Source organism: Eucyclogobius newberryi, unplaced genomic scaffold, assembly GCF_026437365.1.
Source record: "Eucyclogobius newberryi isolate DKJ021-1_F unplaced genomic scaffold, fEucNew1.0.hap1 SCAF_13, whole genome shotgun sequence".
Taxonomy (NCBI): Eukaryota; Metazoa; Chordata; class Actinopteri; order Gobiiformes; family Gobiidae; genus Eucyclogobius; species Eucyclogobius newberryi.
Window position 1 is genome coordinate 30,824,747 of NW_027315757.1, and position 26,865 is coordinate 30,851,611.

A 26,865-nucleotide genomic window follows, 5' to 3' on the forward strand; every position below is an offset into this window, starting at 1 on the left:
GAACCACACAATTTAATGTCAATAATCTTGATCTCCCTAGTACATACAGTACTTTTTAAGCCTACCTACAAATATCATCAATTCGTAAATGTTCTCTTGTAGTAGTAATCGTTGATATGGCAATTATAGTCATTTCTATGCAACATCCTGCGCAAACTATTTTGTTGAACGCATTATTTTACTTCAGTATTAGTATAACGAAAAGTAGAAAGGCAGTGGAGAGTGGAGTACATAACAGAAAGGGAAACTATATCAAAATATGATTGAATGCTTATTTACATTGCAGAAGCTTTAACAGTTTTATAAAGCCAGGGGTTAGACTCATTTCCTTGGCGATCTTTCACACAATAAATCTCTGTAAATTTGAATGTTTCCAAGTATTAAAGCAACAAGAACTGTCTAATACGGCTTTTATGACGTTGTAAAAACATTTTCCAAAAGATGAACGGTCTACTCTTCTATTGACTGAAAAAAGTTCACAAAATGGCTCTAAATTTGAAGAGAATCATCCTCGATCAGCAGATGCTTGTTCAACTTTGTCTCTTTTATTGTCCGTAATAGAATAAAAAGCAGGTGGTCATAGAGTTTACATGTTGGTGTCAGACAAAAAAAAGTGTGGTTTAGCAAGTTGAGCCAAGGTGTGCTCTTTTGGGTGTGTCTCTGTTTGTTTCCACTACCCCCACCCATTTGAAGGGTGCACGTGGGAGGAGGGTTCATGCCCACACATGTGCCCTCTGGATTTCTCCATATTCCATTTGAGCTCTTACTTTTTTTCCTGGCTTCATGTCTTTCACCTCTAATTAGCCTATTCACTCTTTCGCCCAGCGCTGGTCTGCCAGTGTGCCTGTTGCTCTGAGCTGTCCTTATTTGGCTTCCCTGAAACCGAGAAGGAGTGTGTGAATATGATTGTGACTGTAAGTGTGTGTGTGTGTGTGTGTGTGTTTCCTCTTGACGTTGACTCACCGCTTGTCTGACTCACAAGCGCTAACAAAAACACTGAGTTGCCATAGGGACGTGGCTCTCTCAACAGTCCACTCCTCGTCTGGTGCTGGGGCCGTGGTGGACCCGATGGCACTGGCCCGGGATGGAAGAGAGAAGTTACTCAGCAGATGGTAGAAGAAGGGGCAAAGAAGTTCAAATGTGTAGCAGGAAAAAAAGTAAAATGGTGTCGCTCCAGCAAAGCAGTTGCACGTTGACTCGACATGGCTTTACAGACGCCTGTCAGCGGTGGATGAAGTGCGTGCAGGGGAAGTAAAAGTACAACGTAAAAAGTATACTGTAAAATATAAGTACTGTAATACTAAAGTAAAGTAAAAAAGTAATTGCCAGAGACTGAAAACTTTTAAAAGCATGAATTGCAGTACATTTGGGTAAAAGTTACATCTTGTTTCTAGTCATACTTATTGATATTATATTTGAGATGTACACATAAGCTTTAGGCTGAACGTCACCATGGAAGTGCTAAAGAATAAACCTCTCAGCCTCTTTAGCCGGTCTCAAACTATAAGAAAAAAAACTTTACTTTTATCACTGTAGTACAAGTACAGGTAAAAAATGCAGTGCAGTATAAAGTTTCTCAAATGTAGTGACACAGTAAAAAGTATCCACTGTAAAATGTGGTTAAGTAAAGTAAAAATACACAAACATTTCACTTAAGGACTGTACTTTTACTTTTGTACTTAGTAACTTTCCACCACTGTGTAAACCAGACACCATTTGTGTCTCGCCCATGGACACAACAACAGTGTGTGTGTGGGAAGTTGGAAAAGCCCAAGCACTGCTTTTGTTTTGACCAAATAAACGTTATAAAATGTGAATAATTGGATCTGAGAACTAACCAGATCATGGGAAATATATTGTATGATTTAAGTTATTATGAAACGTGGATTTGGGTGACACACAATAACAATACAAGACAATTTAAACCTGATAGGCCTTCTGAAAAATAAAATGGAAGGGAAGGAAAGGAAAGCAATCATCTATCATCAATAGAAAGTAGAAGCGTCCACACAGGCGCAGAGAGGGGGACAGAAAGTGCCCACCTATAGCGCACTATTCTCTGCCTCTGTCCTGCGGCTTTGCGCGGCTCAGAAATTGCACACTGGCCCCGCACTGGCCCCGCACTGGCCCCACACAACTCTGATGTGCCGCTGCCGTCACAACGTGGCCTTACCGTGACCTCCCGCCGGGTTTGATAATGTGCCCACCACGACGCGTTTTTGTGTTGAACAAAGATCAAGTGTCGTGGAAGGAACTTGCAATTTTATGTCATCAAGGAATGGGCCGTTTCCCTGTCGTTGTGTTGCGCCCTCTAGTGGACGATCTTCAAGTTGCTCGTTTAATCATCTGGATATACTGTACATAAGCCTTGACAAATATGGCCGCAGTAAATATTTTGTCTATATAATGAGGCTGTTTTATTACTTTCATTCAAATCTATGAATTGACCATCTTTTGTGATAGGCCTGGTGTTGTGTGCTACAGTTCAATGATGCAGATGAAATGTGTAAGCCTATGCACTTATTTATTAGAGCCATCTGTATAATATAATGTAGGAACTCTCCAAAATGATGCCTAAACTCAGTATATTTATTGAATTGAATGACGATTGTTGTTGTGTTGCTTTTAATGGCGGTTGAAACTGCAGTTGTCCAGATTGACAATAGTAGGAAGCTATTATAGGCTCTTTATGACATTGCCTGCCACCACACACACACACACACACACACAGACACACACACACACAGACACAGACACACACACACACACACACAGACACACACACACACACACACACACAGACACACACAGACACACACACACACACAGACACACACACACACACACACACACACAGACACACACACACACACACACACAGACACACACACACACAGACACAGACACACACACACACACACACACACAGACACACACACACACACACACACACAGACACACACACACACACACACAGACACACACAGACACACACACACACACAGACACACACACACAGACACACACACACACACACACACAGACACACACACACACACACACACACACACACAGACACACACTCACACACACACAGACACACACAGACACACACACACACACACACAGACACACACACACACACACACACACACACAGACAGACACACACACACACACACACTCTTTTGAGCTTTGTTTAACCTCACAGCAGCTGCTAGATGGTGAATTCTGAGAAAAGTGAAACTGCACTCCTGCATAATCCGCGGCCAGGCCATGACAAAGGGGCAAAGAAACACACATTTACACCTACAGGCCCAGGTGGACTCACGAAGAATGGAAAAACAAAAATATAAATGTCACCCTTTATTTAAAAATGTAATATAATGCATGTTTACATATTTACAATGGGTGCTATGTGTGTGTGTTTTTTTTTTTTACAATATCTATTCTAGACGTGACACAATGTAACACACATGAAATATAAAAGCTGGTACAGGCTGCAACACACCACTGTTTCTTTTGGGGGAAAATACTCAAGTTGTATATTGTTTTATTTTGACCATTGTTGGCGTTCGATGTGCAACAATTGACCGGTAGAAACTCCACATAGGGCATATGGGCATAATAAATGTTTGTCTGTAGAAAGACCTTTATACTTTATACTGTTCATAGCTGCACCACATAACGCCTCAATAATATGTCACTTTAAACATTTTTGAACCTAGAGCAGCACCAATGAGCCGCACGCAGAAAAAAAATCAAGGATGTTTATATTCCTAATTTCCATCTGGTGAAGTGACTGGGGAGGGGGAAGTCAAAGCATCTGTGTATAAACTGCGACTGTCAACCTCTTCCAGGGAGAAAAAACATGAAGATTGAGCGAATCTTTAGATATTTTTACACAATACTGACATCTGGTGTTGATGAGTAAAATCGTACAATCAGAACATCATCATAGAACTCCTTTGAAGTACAAAAAGTGAAACCACAAGAGTCGTGCTTGTTGATGGCCCAGGTCGCTGTGGGTGGGCTGTTTAGTGCGGCGGTACATCTTTCTTTCCACACAGCGGCCTCTCCAAAGCGTGTGAACATATGTATAACAGCTGCCCTTGTGTGGCAGTAATCCACTGTAAGCTCTGTGGCTCCTGCCGTCTCCCTCTGCAGATCCTCCTCATCATCTCTGACCTCACTGTCCACGCCCCGCCTCCAACAAGGAACACACCTCATTTACGTTTACGTCCTAATAGTCCAACACGTCTCCACGTTATCGTTTACCGAATGTCAACTTTCCTTTATGAGTTTTGTTCATTCTTCTTTGTGCACATGTTCATTGTCATATCAATAGCTTATTTACATTACAATGCAGCAATATTGTGTTTGAATTCATCTGCCATTCGTTGAGTCACTGAATACCATGGAAAATATATTTTAAATTGAAAGAGGGGTGTTGTTTTAACACCTAAATGATGTTGAATCACTTGATATTTTGCATATTTTGCCTTTTTGGTTTATTTTAGTGACTAATTATTGATTTTGATATTAGTGGTGTTTCCCTGTAATCTAGAGAACAGTGCATGTATATCGATACACACACGATTATAACATTAAAGGGCTCTAGAATATTATCTATTCCTAAGTATTAGTAAAGTGTTAGTGTTCATTGGTTACATTTCCGCCCCTGTGTGTTGCTATGGTTTCTATGTTTTAAAAGGCGGGTTCTTTCACAGTGTTGAGTCCACAATTGAAACATAAAACCTGCATTTACAATTGATTGTACAAATTCTTCATATAAAAAATAAATGTCCCCCTTTCATCCTTTGAAGACAACTTTCCAATTACAGTTGTATAAAAGCTTTTAAAACAGTCGTTTCATTTTAGGCAAGGTAAACATGTCTCTGAAGTGGCTTAACATCCATTGCACATCCTTTGGTCACATTTCATTACAGGAAGAGATCATCCTCAGATAGAACGGATGAGTTTAAGGACAAACGTTGGTACGTGAATGACCTTTAAAGTGTCACTTCAAAAATTTCTGAAAAGCTCGTATTTCTTCATCCAGTCCATTTGTGGCGCTTTCCTCTTTTCTTTGGCATGAACTTTCATTTTCTCCTCTGCCGCTGTAGCGCTAAGTCGCAAGCCTATCTCAGAGAAAGGGTCCAACAGCTGGCTGCCATCGTCATCGGCCAACTGGACAGAGACACATCACCAGTGGAATTAGACATCGGACAAAATGTTCGTTTGCTGCTGTGTGACAGTGGTAAAGCCTTGGTGCAAAGAGGAAATAAAAGTAATCTTGACTTGACTCGCCTGTTGGGGCTGTAACAATTCATCAGAATAATTGTGACTAGTTAAACTTAGACTTTTTTGGCATGTGACTTTAAAACACATGTCAAAAGACTTTTTTTAAATAACAAAAAACGCAGCATTAGTAAATCAAAGTGCCATCATTCATCAATAACTCACTTTATGTGTAAATAGAGTGTTTATTCTACCATTATTATTAGTATTATCTTGTCTTACGCTAGCTGTTTTTATTTTATTTTTATTCAATTTTAATTTTAATTTTAATTTACCCCCTCCATTCCTTATTAGGAAATGAGAGGTTTTGTCTATAGGAGTTTTTGTTTTAAGAGTTTTTGTTTATAAGAGTTCTTCTATTAAGAGTGTTTTCTTTAAACTTCCTATAAGTTATCTGTCCTTTTCCTCTGTGTCTACCTGCGTTGCAACACTGAAATTTCCCCATGTGTGGACAATAAAGGAATATCTTATCTTATTATTTATCTAGAAGCTTTAAACATATTTCAACCTTTATTAAGGATTAAAAATGTATCTAAAAATGTTCATGTACAATAAAAAAATCATCGTTTAACTAATCAAATGCCTGCTTTATGACTTGATACATTTATGATACTGAATAATTGCTAAAACCTTTATTTTCAGTGTCTAGGAATGCCTGGCAATGAGTTTGTGAAAGTATCTGTGGAGATTTTCACAACATTTGACACAATACTGCCATCTGGTGTAAAGCTATTCCTACAAAGTACCATTGTACACACAAAAGTACACGACGCGGCGAGACACACGAGTGCTACTTTCATGTCCGCGTGTTCGAAGGCCTCACCTGCGTGCTGTTGCCCTGACTGCTGAGGTCAGACTGTGTGGAGCGGATCGACTGTGTACTGGAGCCTCCATTGATCTGAGGACTGAGCTGGTCGGTGAATATGGGGGGCCCGTCATAGTCTGCACAAGAACAAATCTCTTGTCACCAGGATGGAGTACATTTGATATTTGAATGCAGTTACTGAATCACATTAATGTATTATCTTGCATAATCACTCACCTCCTCGCTCTTCCTCCCCACACCATGTTTTCTAAGTCACTTTCAGATATGACATTACTCAGAGCGTTACCTTTGACATGACTGAGTGTTGGCGTGATCCCTCTCCTCTTAAAGTGTTGGTCTGTTGGCAGGTCCACCACCAGCAGCCATGTCTCGTCTCCTCCTCTTTTGATGAAGGCCACCACATCTGCATGGCGCATGCCCTCGATGTTCACGCCATTGACCTGGACAAGCAACAAGACACATGGAATTACTCGCGGTTATTTGGTGATCAATAAAGGAGGTGCTAATTAGGCCTTAGTGTGTGGATATGTGCGGAGGTGGATAGCCAAACATTTTACTCAAGTATGAGTACAGTTACTTCAAAATGATCAAGTAAAAGTACGAAGTAGTGGTCCAGGAAATACTATGTTAGAGCAAACAAAAATATTTTACTCAAGTAAGAGTAAATATAAGAGTAACGTCTGAATTTATAATTCCAAGCTAACGCACTTAAAAAGACAAGGGGGGAAAAACAACTAACTAAATGTTTCTCTAGTAAAATCATGGTGTCCGAAAACTACTCAATGAAGTATGATTTCTTCAAAAGTCATTCATTTGGCCTGTAAAAGTGCATTAATTAGTAATAAAACAGTTATACACTTATATTTCTATATATACGTCTCACTTATAGGCCTTTAACTTAAACAAGAACATGTTTGTGTATTTGACTGTTTTGAATCCATTAGCATGTGCTTCTACGTTGCACCAGCAGAGGGAGCAATTACCCAACTAATCTTTAACAAGGGTGCCGAGCCAAAGTATCATGTTGCTCTGGTTCATGTTATTAATTAATAATTATGATTATTTTTGGGACAGTCAAACGTAACTAGCCAGTTTCAAAATCTCACAAGTAATTAGTGGTCTGAAAGACAAACCAACCCAGGCTTTTAATGTAAGACATTTAGGAGATTAACAAATACCCAAGTTACTCTAGAAATGGTATCTTTGTAACAGAACAAGTTAGTGTTGTTAGTCAATTTATTATTGATGGTTCACCAGGGCTCCTGCTATAGGCAGTTTCAGATGTCAGCGTCCTCAGGGGAATTTATTTAAAATACTCATGTGCATCTAAATGCGTACAAGGAACTAAAATTACAATCAATCAATACATTATGCTTTCCAGAGATTAAATTCAGATTTTAGGAACAGGCAGAATGTTCAGTCAGAAGAGTGGAAAATTGAAAAGCTATAACTCAGCAACACAAGTAATATGCAAAAGTACAATATCAACACATGCATTCTTCACTTCGCTGACAGTTTAGTCTGTCTGTCTGAGAACAGATCCAGATCAACAGTTAGAGACGAAATGTATTTGTGTTTCCCAGACCCAAAGTACACGACCATCCCACTCCAGACAGTACAGTACATGCTCTGTCACAGGGCTAATTAACATATGGAGAAGCAGCACCACAGAGGCACTTTCTCATGGGACAGGCCTGTCCTTTGGGAACCTCCTAATCCAACAGTGTGTGGGGAGAATAGAATTTCCACTGCCGATAGAGCTTACATAAGGGGCTTTAAACTCACCGTATGCACTCATTTATTTAATAGTCTGTTTACTAGTGTAGGCACAAGTTAGTCAACGGTTTTATTTTTTACAGAACTTGTGTGACACGGATGGCACATGATCGCTGCCATATGCTGTCTAATTCACATAATGATACAAATCTAATAGACTGCAAAATAGTCCAAGAAAGAGCTCCGTAACCAGTTTGTAGATATAATACAGCAAATCCTTTAAGAACATATAAAGTCAAGGACACTTGGATTGAAAAACTGTAAAAGAGACAGACGACTGCACATATGTGTGTTCTCTAGCAGCTTGTACTGTTCTCAGCTGAGTGATTGAATAGGTGATGCTATTATCCAGACATCAGTATGCATCACTGACCCCATGTGGCATTTACGTGAGTCAGACCAAACCTTGGACAAAAAGCTGATCATAGAGGTTTTAGAGAGACTTGTGTAATGGTGCATGGAGGGAGCATAAGGCATCACATGCAGAGAAGTCATGGTCATTCAGCGCACTAATGAGCTGCTGACAGACTGACAGATAAGAACAGCGCTGGACTTGGGCATGATTACAGACCAGTGCAGCAGCAAACAGGGCCAGGTCAGCATCACTATCACATGGAGGCCGTAATTAGGTTTTAGAAACAAAGTGCTTTCACTTCATTATAATACATGTAACAGGAAATGAAAGGTGCACCATGTGACTTTTCTGGTGGAGGGGAGGAGCATGTTACTGGTTAGATCTGTGGAGGAGATGGGACCCCACTCAGAGTAGGGCTGGGTACGGTCTTGTAGCCCATGATACAATACGATACACACTGATACTCAGAGCGTGATACGATATGTGTCCCGATACATGGATATCCCGTAAAACCAGTGTTAAAGGTTTACTAAAATTACGTCGTTTTGATTCTGCAGAATAACAAGATTCCACAATTCCCTTAATATTAGAAATGTCCTATGATTAAGTTGCATTTTCATCTCAGCCGGTTCAGCCTTAATGCAGCAGTCAGCAGGTTAATAAGTGTATAACTGCAATTCATGGTTAATTTATGTTGTTTAAAAGTATCATGATACGCATCGCTGTATCGATACATGCATTACCAAGAAGTCCGTTATAATCTATTCTTTGGTGACTCCAGACAAGTGATACGATTATGTTACTAACATTAGTACTGTTCACAAAAATACTTTCTTTTATAAACCTAAAATTGAATCAATTTGGAAATTGTGGAAATTGTAGAAATCTACGGAACCAACCTTTGAACAGAGATTTCACCTGGTAAACATTTAAATATGTTGAATGGATATGTTACGGTGTACACCATGAAGTATTGTATGAACTGGAATTTGCTGATATCCATCTACTGTAGTAGATTAACTCTAATCTATGAAATCTAAATAACCAGATACTACAGAGCAAGATAGCTTTAAAACACACAAGGACCCTGTAAAACCCTGTCTGATGGAGCCTGAAATACAACTAGTGAGATCATAGGTCATGGGAATGAAAGGAGAATGCAGTCAGTTGTGTTAACTTTAAAGCTGTTTTTAACATTTACATTTGTATCTTATCTGTAAAAATATGAAAAAGTAAAACCAGTTTGAGCTTCGAGAAAAGATTGATTATTTAAGGTGAAACACATGAGAATTAAGGACATCTCTAGTGTCCTCTAAGGAGGGCAAATAGACAGTTACAATGTCTAGCTACAAAGGGAAGCTTTGTTCAAATGCACTTTTGTTGCAGCCTTTTCGTTTTCCGTCTGTCCTCTGTGTCAACATATCCTTGCATTTGTTTTGGACCAGCAGACTTAGGTTTACATTCACGTCCTGCATACCCTCACTGTCTCTTGTCATCAGTCCCTGGGGCTGATACAGCTCCCTGTCACTGGCCTCTGGTGCACTCAAACAGAGCGCCTCCAGAGCCCGACTCCTGTTGTATGTTTAGAGGAGACCCTGATAGTCACCACTGAGAAGCATTTAAATTACAGCTGGGTTTAGACAAGCCGTGCACATCTGGGTTTCATCAGGCGGGGGCAGAAGGAATGGAGTAATACATGGAAAGGAATATCAATATCATGTGTTTCATGTTTCACTATTGAAGACATGGAAAATATACATACAGTACAATAACGTTGATGTTGTTAATTGTGCCACAGATAATTGCTTGAGATTAATTGTGATTATTATATACAACAAAAACAAAAACCATGGTCTGATTTTAACTTAAGTTATAGAAAATGTTCATATTGTTTCAAGAATAGACACATCGTTTTCTTGTGTCAATTGAGAAGGTAATTTCCAGTCAGAATTCATGGAAGTGAATAATATGCGACAGATACTGGCATTTACTTAAAAGTACCTTTTCCATGTCGTGGACAACAGATACATTATGTTGCAAAAGTAACTCTTAGGCAAAAATATATAATAATAAGGATGCTCGGAATGTGGACCTCTGCAAAGACTTGTTCTGTTTTTCATGTTTATAAGACGGTAAACATCTGGTACATCACCTTTAATTAATCAACAGCATATTGAACCACCTCCAACACTGATTATTTGATAAAAAACATTGATACATACAACCACTAAAATGTTATGCCCTCATCTTTAATCCTCTAATAATTAAACATACATTGTGTTTGGCACATTTCAAAGGTAAACTCAAAGATACTTTAAAATCAAGGACCACTTTTCCATTGTCAAACACTCAGAAAGCTCAGTTCCCGCACAACAAGTTGCCTGCACTCAGTAAAACCCTTTCAGCTCCTCACCTCTGCAGCTCTGTCCTCATTAAGTGCAGGAAAACGCCGCCCACACAAGTAGTCTGACTGTACCGAGACTTTACAAACAAGATTGCAGAGTCCTTGTCTCACCTCTACGAGCCGGTCTTGTGGTCGCAGCCCGGCCTGATCCGCGGGTGATCCAGGGTCCAGAGATCTTATGTACTGCCCCGGTCTGGATCGGTCACTGTGGAGGTTGAAGCCGTAGCCCTTCTCCGTGCGGGCCATGTGACACAAGCGAGGGGAGAGGTCCGGCGTTTGGGAGAGCTCTCTTTGGGCTTGGGCCTCAGCTTCGATCTGCGCCTGAGCCTCCTGGAAGAAAGCACGGAGACTGTATCATCTAAATCCGATACAAGTCATTCTGGAATCACAACAGATGCACGGCTCAGGATCATTTTGCGATACATGCAAGAATGTATACATTGCACATTCTTATTCTTATTCTGCAAAGCTACTTTTAAGAACGTCTGCACAAACTTAATATGAAACACACACATTTTAATCACCAAAATAATACGTCACATAAACTTAAACTAGTTAGATTTCTCCATACAAGCAGCATAATTGTACCGTGGTCACAAAATCATTTAGTAAAATATACCAAAAAATAGCAGTACTATTGTATCACCAAATTTAGTCTCATGATATATTGTATTTCAGTATTTTTGCCCAGAAATACAAGGGATACATTTGTTTGAACTCAACTGAAAACTATATTTGTAGACTATTTGTCTGCAAAAGACCTATATTTTTAAAATCATACTCAACCAAATTGGGCCACAGTTTACACACTTTCTTTATCCGATTCAGAACCAACAATCACTTCAATTATTCCAGCTACAGAAGCGTGTGTTTGTCACATTCAAGTTTTTTCAACAGTAGAGAGGGCTATTATGCTATGATATAATACAACTGTTGGCAGTGGTAGCTCTACAGTTTATACAAATGTTTTCAGTAGGTTTTCATTTTCTGTTCAGGTCTGATAGAACTGAAGTCACCTTTCTTTTAAAATGTATGAACTGTGTAGAGCAGGCGGCCGCTCGTAGCAGCAGGGAAACTAAATAGAGACATTTATAAAACATGCATAATTGCGCGTTGAGGCCACACTGATTTGCCACCTACACACTGTGCAGTACGTACAGCTAGAGTCATGATCGCAGTACTCAAAGTATTACCGATGAGGTAGAATGCAATGATAAAAGCACAAGACAAAGATGTTGCTAAAATGCTATGAAGCGAGGAGATTAAATAGTTGTATAAAGTTGATGTTTACAAAAAATAATGCCTTTCTATTTCCTCCCTGGGCTGTTATGGGTGGATCTGTCAAGGGATATAAAATACATGCAATGGACAGTCAAAAATATTACTGTTATGGGGAAATATCAGCAGAAAAAAAGCTCCAAAGCAATAGAAAAGGCGTGGAAGAGGAGAGTGTGTGTGGGAGGCAAAGAAAATTAAATGCAGTGAGCGGACTGAGCGCGCTCCAAACACAGAAAAGACTAGAAGAATCCATTTGAGATAATAGACAGAAAAAGCAGAATGGCAAGTGACAGTGTTCTGAGCAAGTTTCAAGACCCACAACGGCTCCAGTACCTCAACATCACTAAAATCTCTTCATTTTGAGAGTGTATTTGAAACTGAATGTTTTCCTCTGCTATCACAAGCACGGTAAATATGTCTCTCAAAACCTCTTCAACAAAATTGCTCAGTTTGTGCTGACGATTTGCGGGCTTTGAAAACCTCATCCTCTTTATGAACAATGTTTCAAGTGGAAAGAAAGAGAAAATAAGTTTCCACTTTGTCAGCACAGCGCGAGGAAAGGGGTTGGATTGTTTTCCCAAGTGGAGAATCTAAGAGGGATTTGACTGCAGATTTCTATCATTCTTTTGTTCTTAAAGAAAGTGAAAAGTCCAACAGTAAATCAGTCCATCTGTGAGCGGTGCAGTGTGGACTGAAGGGAAAATCTCTGCAGTGACAATCAGCCTTTGTCCTGTCAGTCTATGAGAACATGTGGGGGTGACTACAGCCAGTTGTGTCCAATATATTCAAATTAAAACATGAATTTCTCCCGCTAAATGAATGGCCAAACGACAAGCACTGATCATGGCCCGGGCTGAAAATAAAAAAGCTGTTCACTGTTTCAACTACTCCAACAAAATCATAACTAATCAAGAATGAATTGCTGATTGAGCTTGATTTTTAAATTCCAAAAGCTGCAACAAACACATCTAAGGCACTTTCTGTAAAATACGGTGTCTTTTTTTGAAATACACCAGCTTTACCAAAGAAAATCTGAAATTATAATTAGAGTAGATCAGGGATCTACTGAATCTACTACGTCTCAGCTTCACAAAGAGCTCAACCATTTGTTTATTCTCAGAAGGGTTCAGATACAGTCTCAGTTTGAATCTGGGGTTATTTTAGTCAAGTGTTTTGGGAAAAATGGGACCTAAGCCCAATGCAACATTATGTTTAAACTGCCCTAAACAACATGCAGTGCAATCATTCAATATTACAAAGTTGTACAGAGTTTGCAGCATTACTGACGTGGGGTAAAAAGCCGTTTAGAATCCTTTGGGCATAGAAGCAATGATGAACTGTCAAGACTTTACTTTACTGTTACTGTTACGGAACATACTGTGCACAACCTCCTAAAAGATGCAAAAATGCTTCACCAAATACCATTTATGTCTTGGCCAATACTAATGCTTAAAATAAGGGTATATGTGCCACTTTCTGCAGGTGACACACTGGCACTAGCTTCGGGACGCTTCGATGAAACGAGATCTGAGTTTGTTGAATAATTGAGCGCTGGCCTACTGCGCTAGAAGGATCATGACCGCTGTTACCCTTTCACAGCCAAGGATCAGGGTCCACTGCTGCCTATGACATAATAACATAACATACAATCATACTGCCCAATATCGTCTGATCGATGCATTACACGGCCATGGATGTTGCCTTTGAGCGGTCAGGGGCGTATGGAGTGAGGGCGCGGTCTATTGGGCAGTTGCTTTATGTCGTGGGATTATTGTTGTTCATAACGAGGTCAAGTTTCCTCTAAATCCTCGGTCAATGGTCGTCGACAGACTGTGGGCCGTACAAAGACCTCAGTGCAGTAACAGTGGTGAGAAAGCTTCCAGTGGAACCATTTTAGTTTCCCCAGTGGTGACTAATCTGGTCCCAGTATGACTCCAAGTGGCTTTCCAGAACTCAATCTGTTCTTCTCAAACCAGAACATTGTGTGTTCAAATGTATAGCATGAATATAAATAATTGAATGTGACATCAGGGTTGTGCAAATGACAAAAGCACATGGGACATTTGTTGATGTCGTGGCTGACTGACACCTGTTGCCATGGAGACGCTTGAACCAGTAACACCAGTTCCATTGGTCAACACTAGAGTTAGACAAAGGTGTATTTTCCAGTGTGCTGCAGAAACGCCTTCTTTCATAGTTTATGTGCGAGATACAGTATGAACTGCAGTGAGATAATCAACAAAGCAGTAGATGGGGAAATAGAACTACTTTTCAATAGCCTTTGCTTTGTTAATGTACATAAGGTATAAATGAGGTGCACAATGACATGATTGAAGGTTAGTCAAGTGTGTACGCTGTGGACCATTCTCTGTAAAAGTATGAAAATGAAAAGCAAAAGTAAAGATGCAAAAACCATTCACAACCACCACCAATTCATGAATATTATATAGGTGTATTGCACGTGGAAAACAGAGCAGGCTGCCATTGATGATGCAAACATATCTCCTCCTCATTATGATCATTCTTTGCTTTAAAAACATCTTTGGCATGTTTTAGAAGCTAAGCCACCTGTCAACACGTATAAAAGAGTTGGCTGTCATTTAGACAGACGAGGCTCACCAATCTTCTCAAAACAAACACAGCAATGGCCAGTTACAACACACAGTATGTTCACTGAAAGAGCAGCTGATCAATGACAGAAAACACACCACTAGATTTCATCAAAACAGATGCTCCCCTTCAGCCAATAACTCTCTATGAAATGCAGCCAAATTCCGACGTGTGCACGACAGCTTATCCCAGTGTCTGTCCCAGAACACATCATGAGAACATTAGTGAAACGATGCAGCGATAATGTGAGGAGACGAGGCAACAGGTGCTGATGCAACTTCACATCTGATCCCACTGTACATGCAATGCAATTCAGAGAGCTAGTCTATAGAAGATGTCCTATGTGCTTCCTGCTTGTCTCCACAGCATGATACTCCCCATGGAGACAACAAGCGGCGGTACCTGGACAAGCACTTGAAGACGTTTGTCACCTTTTGCATTTGTGGAGTAGTAAAACTTGACCTACACTTTTACTTCTACCCCAAAAACGGGAATTTCTTGAAGTTCACTTAAATTTTTACTTTCAAACCAACTTTAGTCCCTGAAATGGTCAAAAGAAATGCTACATTTATGTGTCAGAGCAGACAGTGCGGGCTGGTAACGGGGCAGGTTTTTGATTTATGTGTGAATGCATTCAAATCTATCATTTTGGGGTGTGTTTTTGACAACAGCAGTTGATGATGTCACAAGTGCACGAGTCCACACCCGTGTTATCAGTGCCCAACAGATAACATGCTCTGCTCTGCAGCACAAACAAACAAAGAGACATATTATATATATTTATATTTCATGAAAAGTTTGGCCGTTTTAACCTTATTTACTTGCATCTCAAATCTTAATTCACTGTTTATTTATTTTTTATTCTTCTTTTGACAATGTTTGCAACTGAAGATTCATTTTCCTGCTGAAGTTGTTTAAACACATAACGCGTCACATTTCTGGCACCACAGGATGATTTGCACTCATATCTTGCATTAAAGAAAGAACCAAATTCTGCCCTAAAAGCTTGACACAACGGACATAAACACAACTAAATAAATATAATTGTAATGATTTAATGCAATAAACAAAATAAATAGCAAAACAAACATAAAAATAACTTAAAACTGAATACAAACATAACCACCCACTCTCATTTCAACGTATGTGCAACTACAGCGTGTGAGCTCTCCTCCCACACTTACAGCAGGCAGCAATTAAACAACCAAAGAAGTGCAAGAATCTAGTCCAGGAGTAGCACCAATGGGACATGAGACAGAAACGACAGCACATGTGAACTGTGTGTGGGAAAGTCCATCGGTTTGCAGCTGTAACACTGAGCACCAAAGACTGGGGAAAAGAGCATGGTTCTTGTGGGACATGTGAAAGTGAACAGGTGGGACTGGTTAGCTCCACATAAACAAGCTGCCCACTGCTTTGATGCCTCTGAATTTGGAAATGCAAGTATGTGGGAGGCATATTGATCCTTCGGCCTACATATTGAAGGACTCACACTGGCAACAACTGATTCTCCTGAGATGAAACAACAACTTGCAAGACATGTCCGACATTCAGAATAAATATTTTAATACAAGTAATGTGTCTGGCACTGTGTGCTTAGGATAAGAGAGTATAAGAGTATAAGGAAACATGTTGTATTACAGGTGTGTTATTGGGGCATATTTCAAAAGGTTTTTTCTGCTATACAACAGGGTTACAACTATTAATTAACTAGTCCATTATATATTAGTCATATTTAGATTATCGTAATCGACACATGCCAAAAGATTTTGATCAGTAACACACTAAACATTCTCTATGTAGAAGCCTTCTGTCACCCTATTTCAACTTTTATTTGGTTGAAATATACTTATAAACTCTCTATGTAATCATCGATTCATTGAAAAAAACAAACTGATTAGTTGACAGCTAAAATACTATAGTTGTTAGTTTTAGTACTATACAAACTATACTTAAGGCGGCTTGATGCTGGCAAATATTACCATCACTACTAATATACTTTTGCTTCTTTATTTATGAAGACAACATGTAGTTGTTGTTCTTTTCCCTTGGCATGTTCTGAGCATCTGTCGCCTTCAAACCTCTGGTCTTAACTGTGCATGTGGTTTCACTGGCGTGTTGATGTTTTGTTTTTCATGGCTCAATGTGTTGTTTTTCCCCTTTTTTGGTTCCTATTCAGGTTTGTTTTTGACTTGTTGTTCCCTTCTTCTTGCCCACTTTAGGTATAATCAGTTTTTGAGTCTGTTGGAAGTGTGGCTCTGCTGGTCCTGCTCTTCTCTGATGACGCTTGTGTGTTTGTATAATGGTCTGACTACAGAAAGTTTGTGTGAAGTGGGAAGTTCTCAAGGCTAAAGGAGGTATTGATCTCTAACGGAACTACTTTTTGTGTTTAGAAACAAACAAACAAACAAACAAACAAACAAACAAACGTACATTCAACCGAAGACATGATGAATGTCATCAATGGATCAGTACTAATAGGCATATCACTGAAATAACAGTTATTTAAAATGGTTAATTCTAAACTGTGAAATTGAACCTGTAGAAAGAGTATATACCTAATATAAATGATTGGTGCACATAGCATTCTGAAATAATTGATTATACATTTGATTAACTGCACAGCTCTAATACAACTTCACTATCAAACAGCCTATGAGTACTGCCTACTCTACTCTACTACTACTTCTCACTAGTTACATAATTTGAACTTAAGATCTTGGTTCCAAATGTGCTCTGGAACATGACCCCTTGTTTCATATTACAGAAAAAATGTATTCTGAATATTAAACCAATGAAGACTCAAAATGAAGACGTGTTGCTATTGTCCCAGTCTTTATTTGCCGTCGTCGTCAAAAGCGAGAGAAAAGCTAAACCTCTTACCCTCTGTTCCCTAGACGACCGCCCCCTTTGGCCCCGTCCCTCGCTCTCGACATGTTTTCAGTCTAAGAATTTGGTTTACTCTGTTCTCCAGTCACACGTGGCCCCCTGCATTTAGATGTAACACAACTGGTATTCAAAGAAGGGGGAGGCAGGCCAGATGTTTGCAAAGTCCACATTTACTCTTCTGTACACGCAACTATTCCAAAGCAACACATTGTGGCTTAAATTATCCATCAAGGTTCATAAAATACATGCATCATTTGGAAAACTGCACTGGGTACTTTGTTGCTCAACCACTATAATAATATTTCATTGTCAAAGTATCAAACCTCGGGTGGCTTTCTGCTCGTGTGGGTGGCACTGACGGGCAGAAATGACTCTCAGATGATACGACGGGCTAAGTGAGCACCTTCAGTCTGCGCATTAGAGCTGACAGGAGGCAGCTTTTCCCTATTATCCAGGGCAGGGAACAAAACTGAGCCAAGAACATAACAAGAAATGGGACTCTCAAAGCCAACAGGCGAGTTATGTTGTTAGCAAGAACTAATGTGTTTTGAACAAGGGGCATTTGGAGGATTTCATGCTTAGAAGAAACATTTTTGCTCGATTTTTGTGGGCGATGCTTTCTGACCACTGAAAGCTGCTTGTCACATGGGTTAGGCCGCAGTTATTTTATGACTTGGTTTACGGATTTTTAAATTAAATATATTGAAATATAAATATAATTTCAATTTCAAAAGATTTTTTCTTCCTTGTTTACCCAAAACGCACCGCGGGAGGAGGAGGGGGGGGACGCGATGCGCAGGAGCGTGCAACAGTAGATTTAGCGTGTTTTGCATCGGTAGAACACACGCTTCTAAGTGTGCAGCCTGTGTCACGACAAAACTCGCTGGATAAAATGTGGTAAAAGGGTTTAAAATGTGTATTTGCGAAATAAAGGAGTTAGCCCTGCGCCTAGCAGACAAGGAAATGGGCGCGCGTGTCTTCTCATGCTCTCCCAGGGCCGTGCGCAGGGACGGACTCGCTTCGTCCCAGACTCACGCAGGATTTTGACGAAAAATTGCTTCACGCGCTCTTATCTTTTGACTTAATACCGCTTTTTATATTTCATTTAATGCTTTTTTGCGTTGTTGGCGGTACTTTATATAAAAAGAAAAGATAATTTATTTTATTTATATTGTAGAAATCAATAATCTAAGTGCGGCGGATCCGTAAACCAAGTAATAAAATAACTGAGGCCTTATTGAAGTTATTTGTCGTTGCTGAATTGCCATCAAAGATACATATGTTTCTCAAACCTAAACGTCACTATTTGTGTTTATTCAGTCCGGCTCTTTGACCTCTGCCCTGTGACCCCATGTTTCATCCAGAGCACACATTCTCACGCAGATCTCTTTCCAAACGTGAAAGTGTTTAGGCAGGTTTGGTTGTGTACATCTTATTCTGTTTAGTCTGCGGTGTAATGAAGTCAGTTTGTCAGGCTTTGGCACCTGCAACACACACAACGCCTCGTAAACAAAAGCTCCCATATGACTTTTTTTTTCATTTATTCTTTTTTTTCTTCTTCAGACTAAACCATGATGGATGCAAATATTTGAAAATATATTACAAACAACATATTGTTATTGTTAAGATGCTAAGTAAAGGCAATTTAAGGTGAAGGGAGCAAAGGCATTGTGTTGTCGAAGTCACAAACAAGTAAATATATCTATGATTTCATAAGATAATATTAATACACAATTCCTTAAGTAAGTATTCAACATGTTTTTCCAGTCATACATTACTGTGACCTGGTTTTAAGCTGGATGCCCTTCCTGTCCCAAAACGCTACAAATGACGAGGTAATACTTCTGCTTGTACTTCTACAAACATTAAGTAGAATAACAATATTTACACTCATAGTCACCTTTACTGTAACTGTCTTATATTTAGGGACGTCACAATTTCAAATGTTAGTGTAACGGATATTGTGAGGAAAACAACTTGCGATTTAACGATTATTTGCAATAAATAAAACAATAAAACCCTAAATATTCTTCTTGTTTTCTTAATAACGCTCTTCAAAATGTGGCCGTTTATGAAATCAAATCAAAGGGTGAAACTTAATTTAGCATCATCACATTTCTTTTGATTGAACTAAAAAAAAAGACCTAATTTAGTTGAATCATGAATTGAATAAACACAATTCTAAAAATGTCACAATTATCATTTTTCAGTCTTTTATAACGATAACGTGAACAAACTGTAACTGTTTTGAATATTTTCCAGCATAATATTTCTCACAAAGACACAAAAACAGACTATGAACCATTTTAACAGATGGATGCTTCTACTCCAATGGGACCAGACCGTCTCTAACAACTTTCTGCTAATCCCACGCACAATTTACAAAAGGTTATTACGCACCAGAGACAAGTTCACGTCTCTATAGCAGCTGCACTTAACCTGCTAAACCCACTCTTCCCACTATGTTGTATAAATATATATACACAATATTCACACTGTGATCGCACGTTTTACATTACGCCATTTTGTGTTGTGACCGACATGGTTATTCTGATCGCCATAGTAACAGCTCTGGCCTGGTAGAAAGAAGAACAGCAATAGAAAGAGCACAGCACGAGCGTAGAGGAGCCCTGACCACCAGCAGAGCCACAGAAACATGACCCACAATCAAATACAACAACTTCCATGAAAGCCGAGACAACACGTCTGCCACATTACTACACTAATAATGCTAATAATGCTAATAATGCCTTTGCACCGCGACAAAGCCCAGTGTCGTGTTCATTTATACCTTTGAAGTGAGTGAGTTTTATGGGTTGGAGTTGTGCAAACGGAGTGGGCCACAATTACACAGTCAAAAGTGAACTTAAAGTGCAAATGACACGTTTCGCTAAAACATAATTAAACACACATTTTTTCCACAGTTTGTCAATTTTGCTGGTATTTCATTATTTTACATCCTGATTGGACATGAGCAGCAGATGTCACTCAATGTAATTACCGGTTCCTCGCAACCATACTGTGAACAATAGTTATGATCTGACACTTAATAATGTCAGTCAAATTATTCTTTAAACTGTCAGAAACATTTATTTCTGTATTTTTGGGAGGGATTCTGTTTTAGAACCTGATTTTAAACTTTTCCTTTTCAATTTTTCTTCACAAACTGCCACTTGACCAATGAAAAAATAAGATGAATATTTACCAATGATTAGAAAAACATGGAAACCTGTCATATGCACTTTAAAGGTTTGTGACCAGGTCTGAGGCTTTATAATGATTGTATTTATGTGTTTATGTAATTATTATATAATTTGCAGCCCCTTGATGGTCCCTTAATTAGCATTAGATGTAATTGAAAGACAAAACCCAATGTTGCCAACACAAAAACCACAGAATACTGTTCAAATTGTGTTTCATAAATCATTTCGTTGACCACAATAGCACATACGTAAAGTCAAGTCTGGTCAAATATTCCTCATGCCAACCACAATACGCCGGCAGTTACAGAACATGGGAATGTGGCTCCGAGAGCGTGTTTAAAAAAAGAATGAAGCGAGAAAGTGACACCTAACGTTTAATGTTACGACAATCCACGCCCACAAGATCCACCTGAGCGCTCTATGTCTGAGGCAGAGGGTCACGAGCAGTCAGACATGAGGCGATGCTCCGGGCGTCAAAGGGGAAAGATAATACTCCTTCGACTCGGTGCGAGAAATGAGCCCGTTTTCAGTATGTCGACTAAGTTGTGTTGTTAAACTCAGAACGTTGCATGCGATCGTTACATTTTTTTGACTCAGCATGGGACAAAATAATGTAGGTTTATTACTTATAGCCAAATATCTTTTCAATGGAGATCATCAGTGCAGAAGTAGAGTTAAGGCTAAGCTGTGATCTCTGGAGAGGGACCTTGGATTTGGGACAGTAATTCACTTTTGCTTTGTGAATGTAATGGAAACAAAAATATACCACTGTGCCTAAGCCTCATCAACATTATTTCTTGTCATAAAACATAATGTGAAAACACTATCGACACTACAAAGCTGGGGTAAATGCACAAATGTACTGTGCTGTTTTTCTCGGTATAACAAACACACGTCTCGAAGAGCAAGAACAATGCTGCTTTGACACGGGAATGAAATACAGTTTGGTATTTTTACAGTTGTGATCATAAATTTGGTTTGGAGTCAGCTGTGAATGCATCTGCACAACTTTATAGTGTGTATAAAATTCCTTCGGTGGAGCAGCTTTATAATAACACGGCTCAAATTTACAAGAAAAGTGAGGGAAGCTGTTGGCGTATCTTGTCGTGCAAAGATGCTTTAAGTCCTGCCCCCCCCAGACTGTTTATCAGACACAAACGCTACATCATCAACACAACAAACAGGCTGCATATTAGAAAAGATGCAATAATTACTAGAAAAAAACATCATTTAATTTAGTGTACAAATCACAATGTGCATAAATACATTTTCCCTTCTCTTTTCTCTTCTCTTCTGACTTTACGGCCCTCTAAAGGGGGGCTGCTCACTTCCTGTATACTGAATACCCTGTGTATCCTTTTGTCTCAGGTCCAAATGCTGCATTTATTGCTTACTCTGTTTAAAAAACCTAAAACAGGAGAAGAAAATGTGCTGCCCTAAGCGGTTCTGCTGTCCTGCTGATCAGATTAGACAAAAGAAACACCTCATTCATTTGCCATGTTTACAGCTGGCAGTGACAGACCGTGACAAGAGCTCCAAGGAGATTTATTCACATATTCTGTTCAAATAATAGTCGTTAACAGTCGGGCACAGTATGCACTCCTCTTGCTTTTGTTGTGGTGTCTGGCCGTCGCAGTGGACAAACCTCCTTAAGGACACACGCTCTACAGACTGTCACACACACACACGGAGAGACGACTGTGTCTCAGATCAAACCACGACGCCACGGCCTGGACGTTTAAATGAAACTGCTTTAGTCACCATGCTTATCTTCAAGACCAGCGATTCGAAACAGATGTGGTGGCATACTTTACGGACTAACGTGGAAGAGAAATCCTTTTAATGCATCATCAGTCCACGTGCTGTGTCTTTGAGAAGGACACAATACTGTCCAACATACTGGTCACTTTTTACACATTTGAGTGAAACTTGAGTCCTCAAAGTGGAACAGGGCGAGCGTTACAATCCTCACTGCTGTCCTTTTATATAAACGGTTTTGTTACGTTAAGCAACTCACTCCAAAAGCCATTCATTTCATCCACTCATTGTATTGATCCAGTGTTTGACGTGTAAAAGTTCATTTATTTCCTGTCTCAAACCTCTAAACATTTCCAGCTTATACACTGGTCATTACACTCCACAGTCCACAGCACCAGCACATTTAAACATGGACTGATTGGCAGGGCAACGCTGAGTGAAAACATATGCCGCCCGAATGCCGAGAGCCGAGAGCCGAGCTGGTTCTGTTGATTGAGACCGAGGGAATGTAAAACCGTTCTGACGAGAGCAACAAAGCAGTGAGATGCACATCCGGTTTTGTGTGTCAAGATAAAATAAGCAAAATCGACTTCGCCAATTGGTTGAAAATGCACCGGAGCTCTTTTGTAATTGAAGGCAGATGTCCGCTGAAATAAACCAGGTACAAATCAAAATAAACGCACCATTCTCTCTACAATATCAATCTAAAGGGAGGGAAAGAGGGAACGAGGAATTCGGAAAATCTAACCACAGCAAGAGTTGTCAGGTTTTTTTTACAACTCCTGTGGGTTTCCTGTTTTGCTGTAATAGAACTATTGTTGTCCCGACTTTCTCTCCAGCGACGGGGACGAGCCCTCTGCTGTCCCCGCTGACCCTTGAACCCTACATCTGGAAGCCTTTTTTGAGCCCCGCGGGACACACAGGCGGCCACCACACGCTGCTCGCCGTGCGCTGAAGGATTCACAACAGGATGGAAACATGCATGACATCTTCTAATCTAATCTTCCACTGACAAAGTTGAGAGAGAGAAAACAAGTCCGGGGGTGAAGAGAGTGCTGAGCAACAGAGGAGCTGACTCATTACCTACAATCTGCCTGCTAACAAGTTTTTTACTCTCTTTAGGGAATGACAAATCGCTTCTTTGTTTGGCTTGAATGTTCTTCCCAAAACTTCTTGATTTGAGAGTGCTAGCAGTTGTATCATTGTTTTGCTTTCGTGACTCTTCCTTTATTGTTTTTCTTAGCTAAAAAAGTACAAATGAAGGCTGCAAGATATATCGCTGTTGATTCAAAATCACAATTTCAATGGTCGACTTAGCAGATCACAAAGACAGCAAGTATTTACTTCCTGTGCAGCAACTAAACATCTTGTCTTTTCCTGTGTAAAAGCTAAATAAACACAGTGAATGGGATTTGAGCATTAGTTTAACATTTTTCTCTCATGTTTGTCAGGAAAAAAAACCTCCAATTCGATCATTTGCGAAAGTCATTCAGTGCTAGTGCAAATGTAGTTATTCATATTTGTAAATTACAGTTAAGACAAACTTTATTGATCCTGCATTTGACCCATCCTGCAATGCCATTGGGGCAAGATGTCAGAAGAAGTGGGCAACCGCCTTTCAGTGCCCAGGGTCCCATCTCCAGATCTTGGTCTGGAGATGGTCTGGACTAAGATTAACTGGATCAGCCAAATGTGCTAGTTTTACGTTGAACGGTTTGAACTGAAGTATCTGAACCAAACCCGAACACAGCTCGGGTTTGACTTCACACTCTACCTTCTTGGCAGCCTTGGACGGCACCCTCCTGGTGGGCTTCTGCACGGGCTGCTTGGCCACTGAGCCGTTCTCCCTCTTCTTGGTGGGCGTCGAGGGGGCAGAGGGTGTGCTGGGACGCGGGGACGGCGCGGGGGTGGACGATGAAGACGAAGACTGAGGTCCGGCCCCGTGAATCGCCATCTCCTCAGTGGCTGTGAGACGCAGGCTGCGCAGACTCTCATCCGTTTCCTGGTCCACCACAAGCAGTCTGGTCTCATTCTCCACTGCTTTGATCCGCTGTACCACCTGAGGGCCAAACAATGCTCCATCAATGCAAACAAAGGGTCAAAACAGGTCATGCATGTGTGTTGTGCACTACAAACAAATCAAAAGTACACCTGTCTAATTGCTCATATAGTGTAAGATGAGAACATTTTTAAAAGTTGCTTGAGAGAACAGAACAGGGGTCTCGCAGGTGAGCCTATCCCAGGACCCTTTAGGCGGGGTACAGGGATCAGCTGATTAACACACAGCCATAGACACAGACATCATTCACTCTCATTAAGGGGAAATGTATAATTGCCAATTGCCCAGACCAGAGTTTTTAAAAGCACCATGTAGAGCCGCAGTGTCCAGGGACTCTTTTGACTGCAGCTGATCACTAAACTGCAAAGACTGTACCTTTCTACACATGATGGACAGGGTTGGAAGAGAGGAGGGTGGGGAAAAGAAAGACAGGAATCTGCAATTGGAAGTGCTTATACCTGATGGTGCGTCTCTCTCTCCACGTTGGCCCCGTTCACCGCCACAAGTCGGTCCCCTGCGCGCAGCCCGGACGCCTCAGCCGGGGACCCAGCCTCGACTCTGCGGATGTATTGTCCACTTTTCCCTTTCTCTCCGTGCAGGTGAAACCCATAGCCGTCCTCCGCCTTTGTCATGACACAAAGCCGCGGTCTCATCTCGCCGGACATTTCCCCCATGCTCAAAAGTCTTTTTTTTGGAGGAGCGCAATAAAGTCTTGACCTACGGGCCGCTCAGCACAGCAGGCGCTCGGGCAAACTTCCACATAGTAACGGCATGTCGCCTCCTACACGCGATGCTCAACCATAAAGGAGACAGTTTAGTTCACACAAGAATGCAACACGGAATTGTTAAGAGTAGAGTTGGAAGTCTTCAGGGTGAAACATGCAAATGCCGAGCCGAATAGGCCTGATGACGCTTCTCCGTGAGTCTTGAAGTCTTCTCCATCAACTCTCACAAAGTCCACACACTCACCCAGCGCTGGACCCTCCACATTTATCCATTCAACTGGACAAGGGAATAATGCGATCTGCTGGAGTCTGCCCCAAAGCGCAATAGCACCACCTCTCCACAGGTTACTGTCCCACAGGAGCCGGAGCAACACTGCCCCCCAGCGGCGGAGGCGTGTGCGCTCAGACTGGCTGCAGAGGGAAATGTTCAACCAGTTAATATTACTTTTTATTTTTCCATATATATTATTTTATTCTTTTGTATGTGTTTGTTTATTTTTTCTTTTGTATTGTTTATTCAGCCAACATGGAGTTATCCCAGTTTATCGATTGTCTTACTTGAAGGAGATGGGAATGTCTGTAAGATTATCATTGTGTTAGGCCTATTTGTTTTTTGCCTCTAACCAAACAAAGAGCATTGTAATAACTTCCACAACTTCTATTTCATTATATTTCACTGATATTTAGGTTATTATAGTGCAATTGTTCGGAACGTTGTGGTTCTTCCATATATCTTCCACTAGAGGGCAGTAAGAAAACATGTCTGCGGAGAAATGTGACCAGTTCAAAGTGATGTTAAGAACTATGGTTTGAATATGAAGTTGAAGAGAGTATGAAGAGTGCTTTGATGAAATTAGACCGTTGAAAACTAGCCACAACGCATGAAAAAACTTACCACTATTTACAAAATTGGATCTGGACTGTTTAAGCTCTGCTCACTGAGAGACGTTTTAATCTTGTCACCTGTTCCATTTAATAAATCACTTACAATAATCAGGCCATGAAGCATCTGTTCCATGCAGCACTTTTAGCTGTTGTCCTTACAGTAGTAGGTCTGCCTTCACTGTTGAGGTCAATTTGCAACAAATAAGCAACAAACAAGCAACAAATAGGCTTGTTATAATAATAATTATGCATATGGTGGTATTATTTGCCTGTTTTTGTCATGTCCCATGACAGTTGTTTTGCAGTGGTCTAGTTTTCTCACACTCTCCATTTCCTTTGCCCAATCCAATTCCCTGTAGGCCACATTTGTTATTCACTGTTTTGGACTGCTTGTGTTAAAGGAGTATGATTCAAAGCTGCAGGAACTACGTTTTTATTAACTACGTCTACAAAATGGTAGAAATATAACAGAAATTGCATTCATGAAGTCATCATTGTCATACATGTACTTGGCACTGGATTTGTTCAATTCCTGTCACAAAGTTGTGTTCACACTGAGCTAAACTCCCGCGGTGAAAGAAGCAAGCTCAATAGTTTAAGTAAGTAGCTTACGATTAAAAATTAAATGTGCTTTCAACTGTAAGCGTTTTAGCCTTTCCTTCGTGTAAGAAAATAAAAGTATTAAATGGTAATGTTGGTGGTCATGAACACCAACTTTCCCATGCATCCCTTTTTTCTGCTCTAACCTACTTTAACATTTTAGGTTGAAATTAATACAGGCATCAATTTTCATTCCA

The 26,865-nt window shown here is 40.2% G+C and overlaps 1 protein-coding gene across 1 annotated transcript; it reads right to left on the reverse strand.

The window, feature by feature from the left end:
• Nucleotides 1-3,658: 3,658 nt before the first annotated feature.
• Nucleotides 3,659-25,322, reverse strand: LOC140358559 (Na(+)/H(+) exchange regulatory cofactor NHE-RF2). The gene is made up of 6 exons (XM_072443473.1): nt 24,917-25,322; nt 24,174-24,458; nt 10,773-10,991; nt 6,413-6,566; nt 6,124-6,242; nt 3,659-5,189 (listed from the first exon to the last, which is right to left on the reverse strand). Exons 1-6 carry the CDS (start codon nt 25,130-25,132, stop codon nt 5,025-5,027), a joined length of 1,158 nt encoding a protein of 385 aa, XP_072299574.1. The 5' UTR covers nt 25,133-25,322; the 3' UTR covers nt 3,659-5,024.
• Nucleotides 25,323-26,865: the final 1,543 nt, after the last annotated feature.

Coding starts and splice junctions, on each gene's coding strand:
- LOC140358559 (XM_072443473.1), bottom strand. CDS start 25,132: ATGGGGGAAATGTCCGGCGAGATGAGACCGCGGCTTTGTGTCATGACA. Junction 6,567..10,772: donor CACAAGACCGGCTCGTAGAG/GTGAGACAAGGA, acceptor TTGCTTGTCCAG/GTCAATGGCGTGAACATCGA. Junction 5,190..6,123: donor GTCAGGGCAACAGCACGCAG/GTGAGGCCTTCG, acceptor GTCTCTGTCCAG/TTGGCCGATGACGATGGCAG.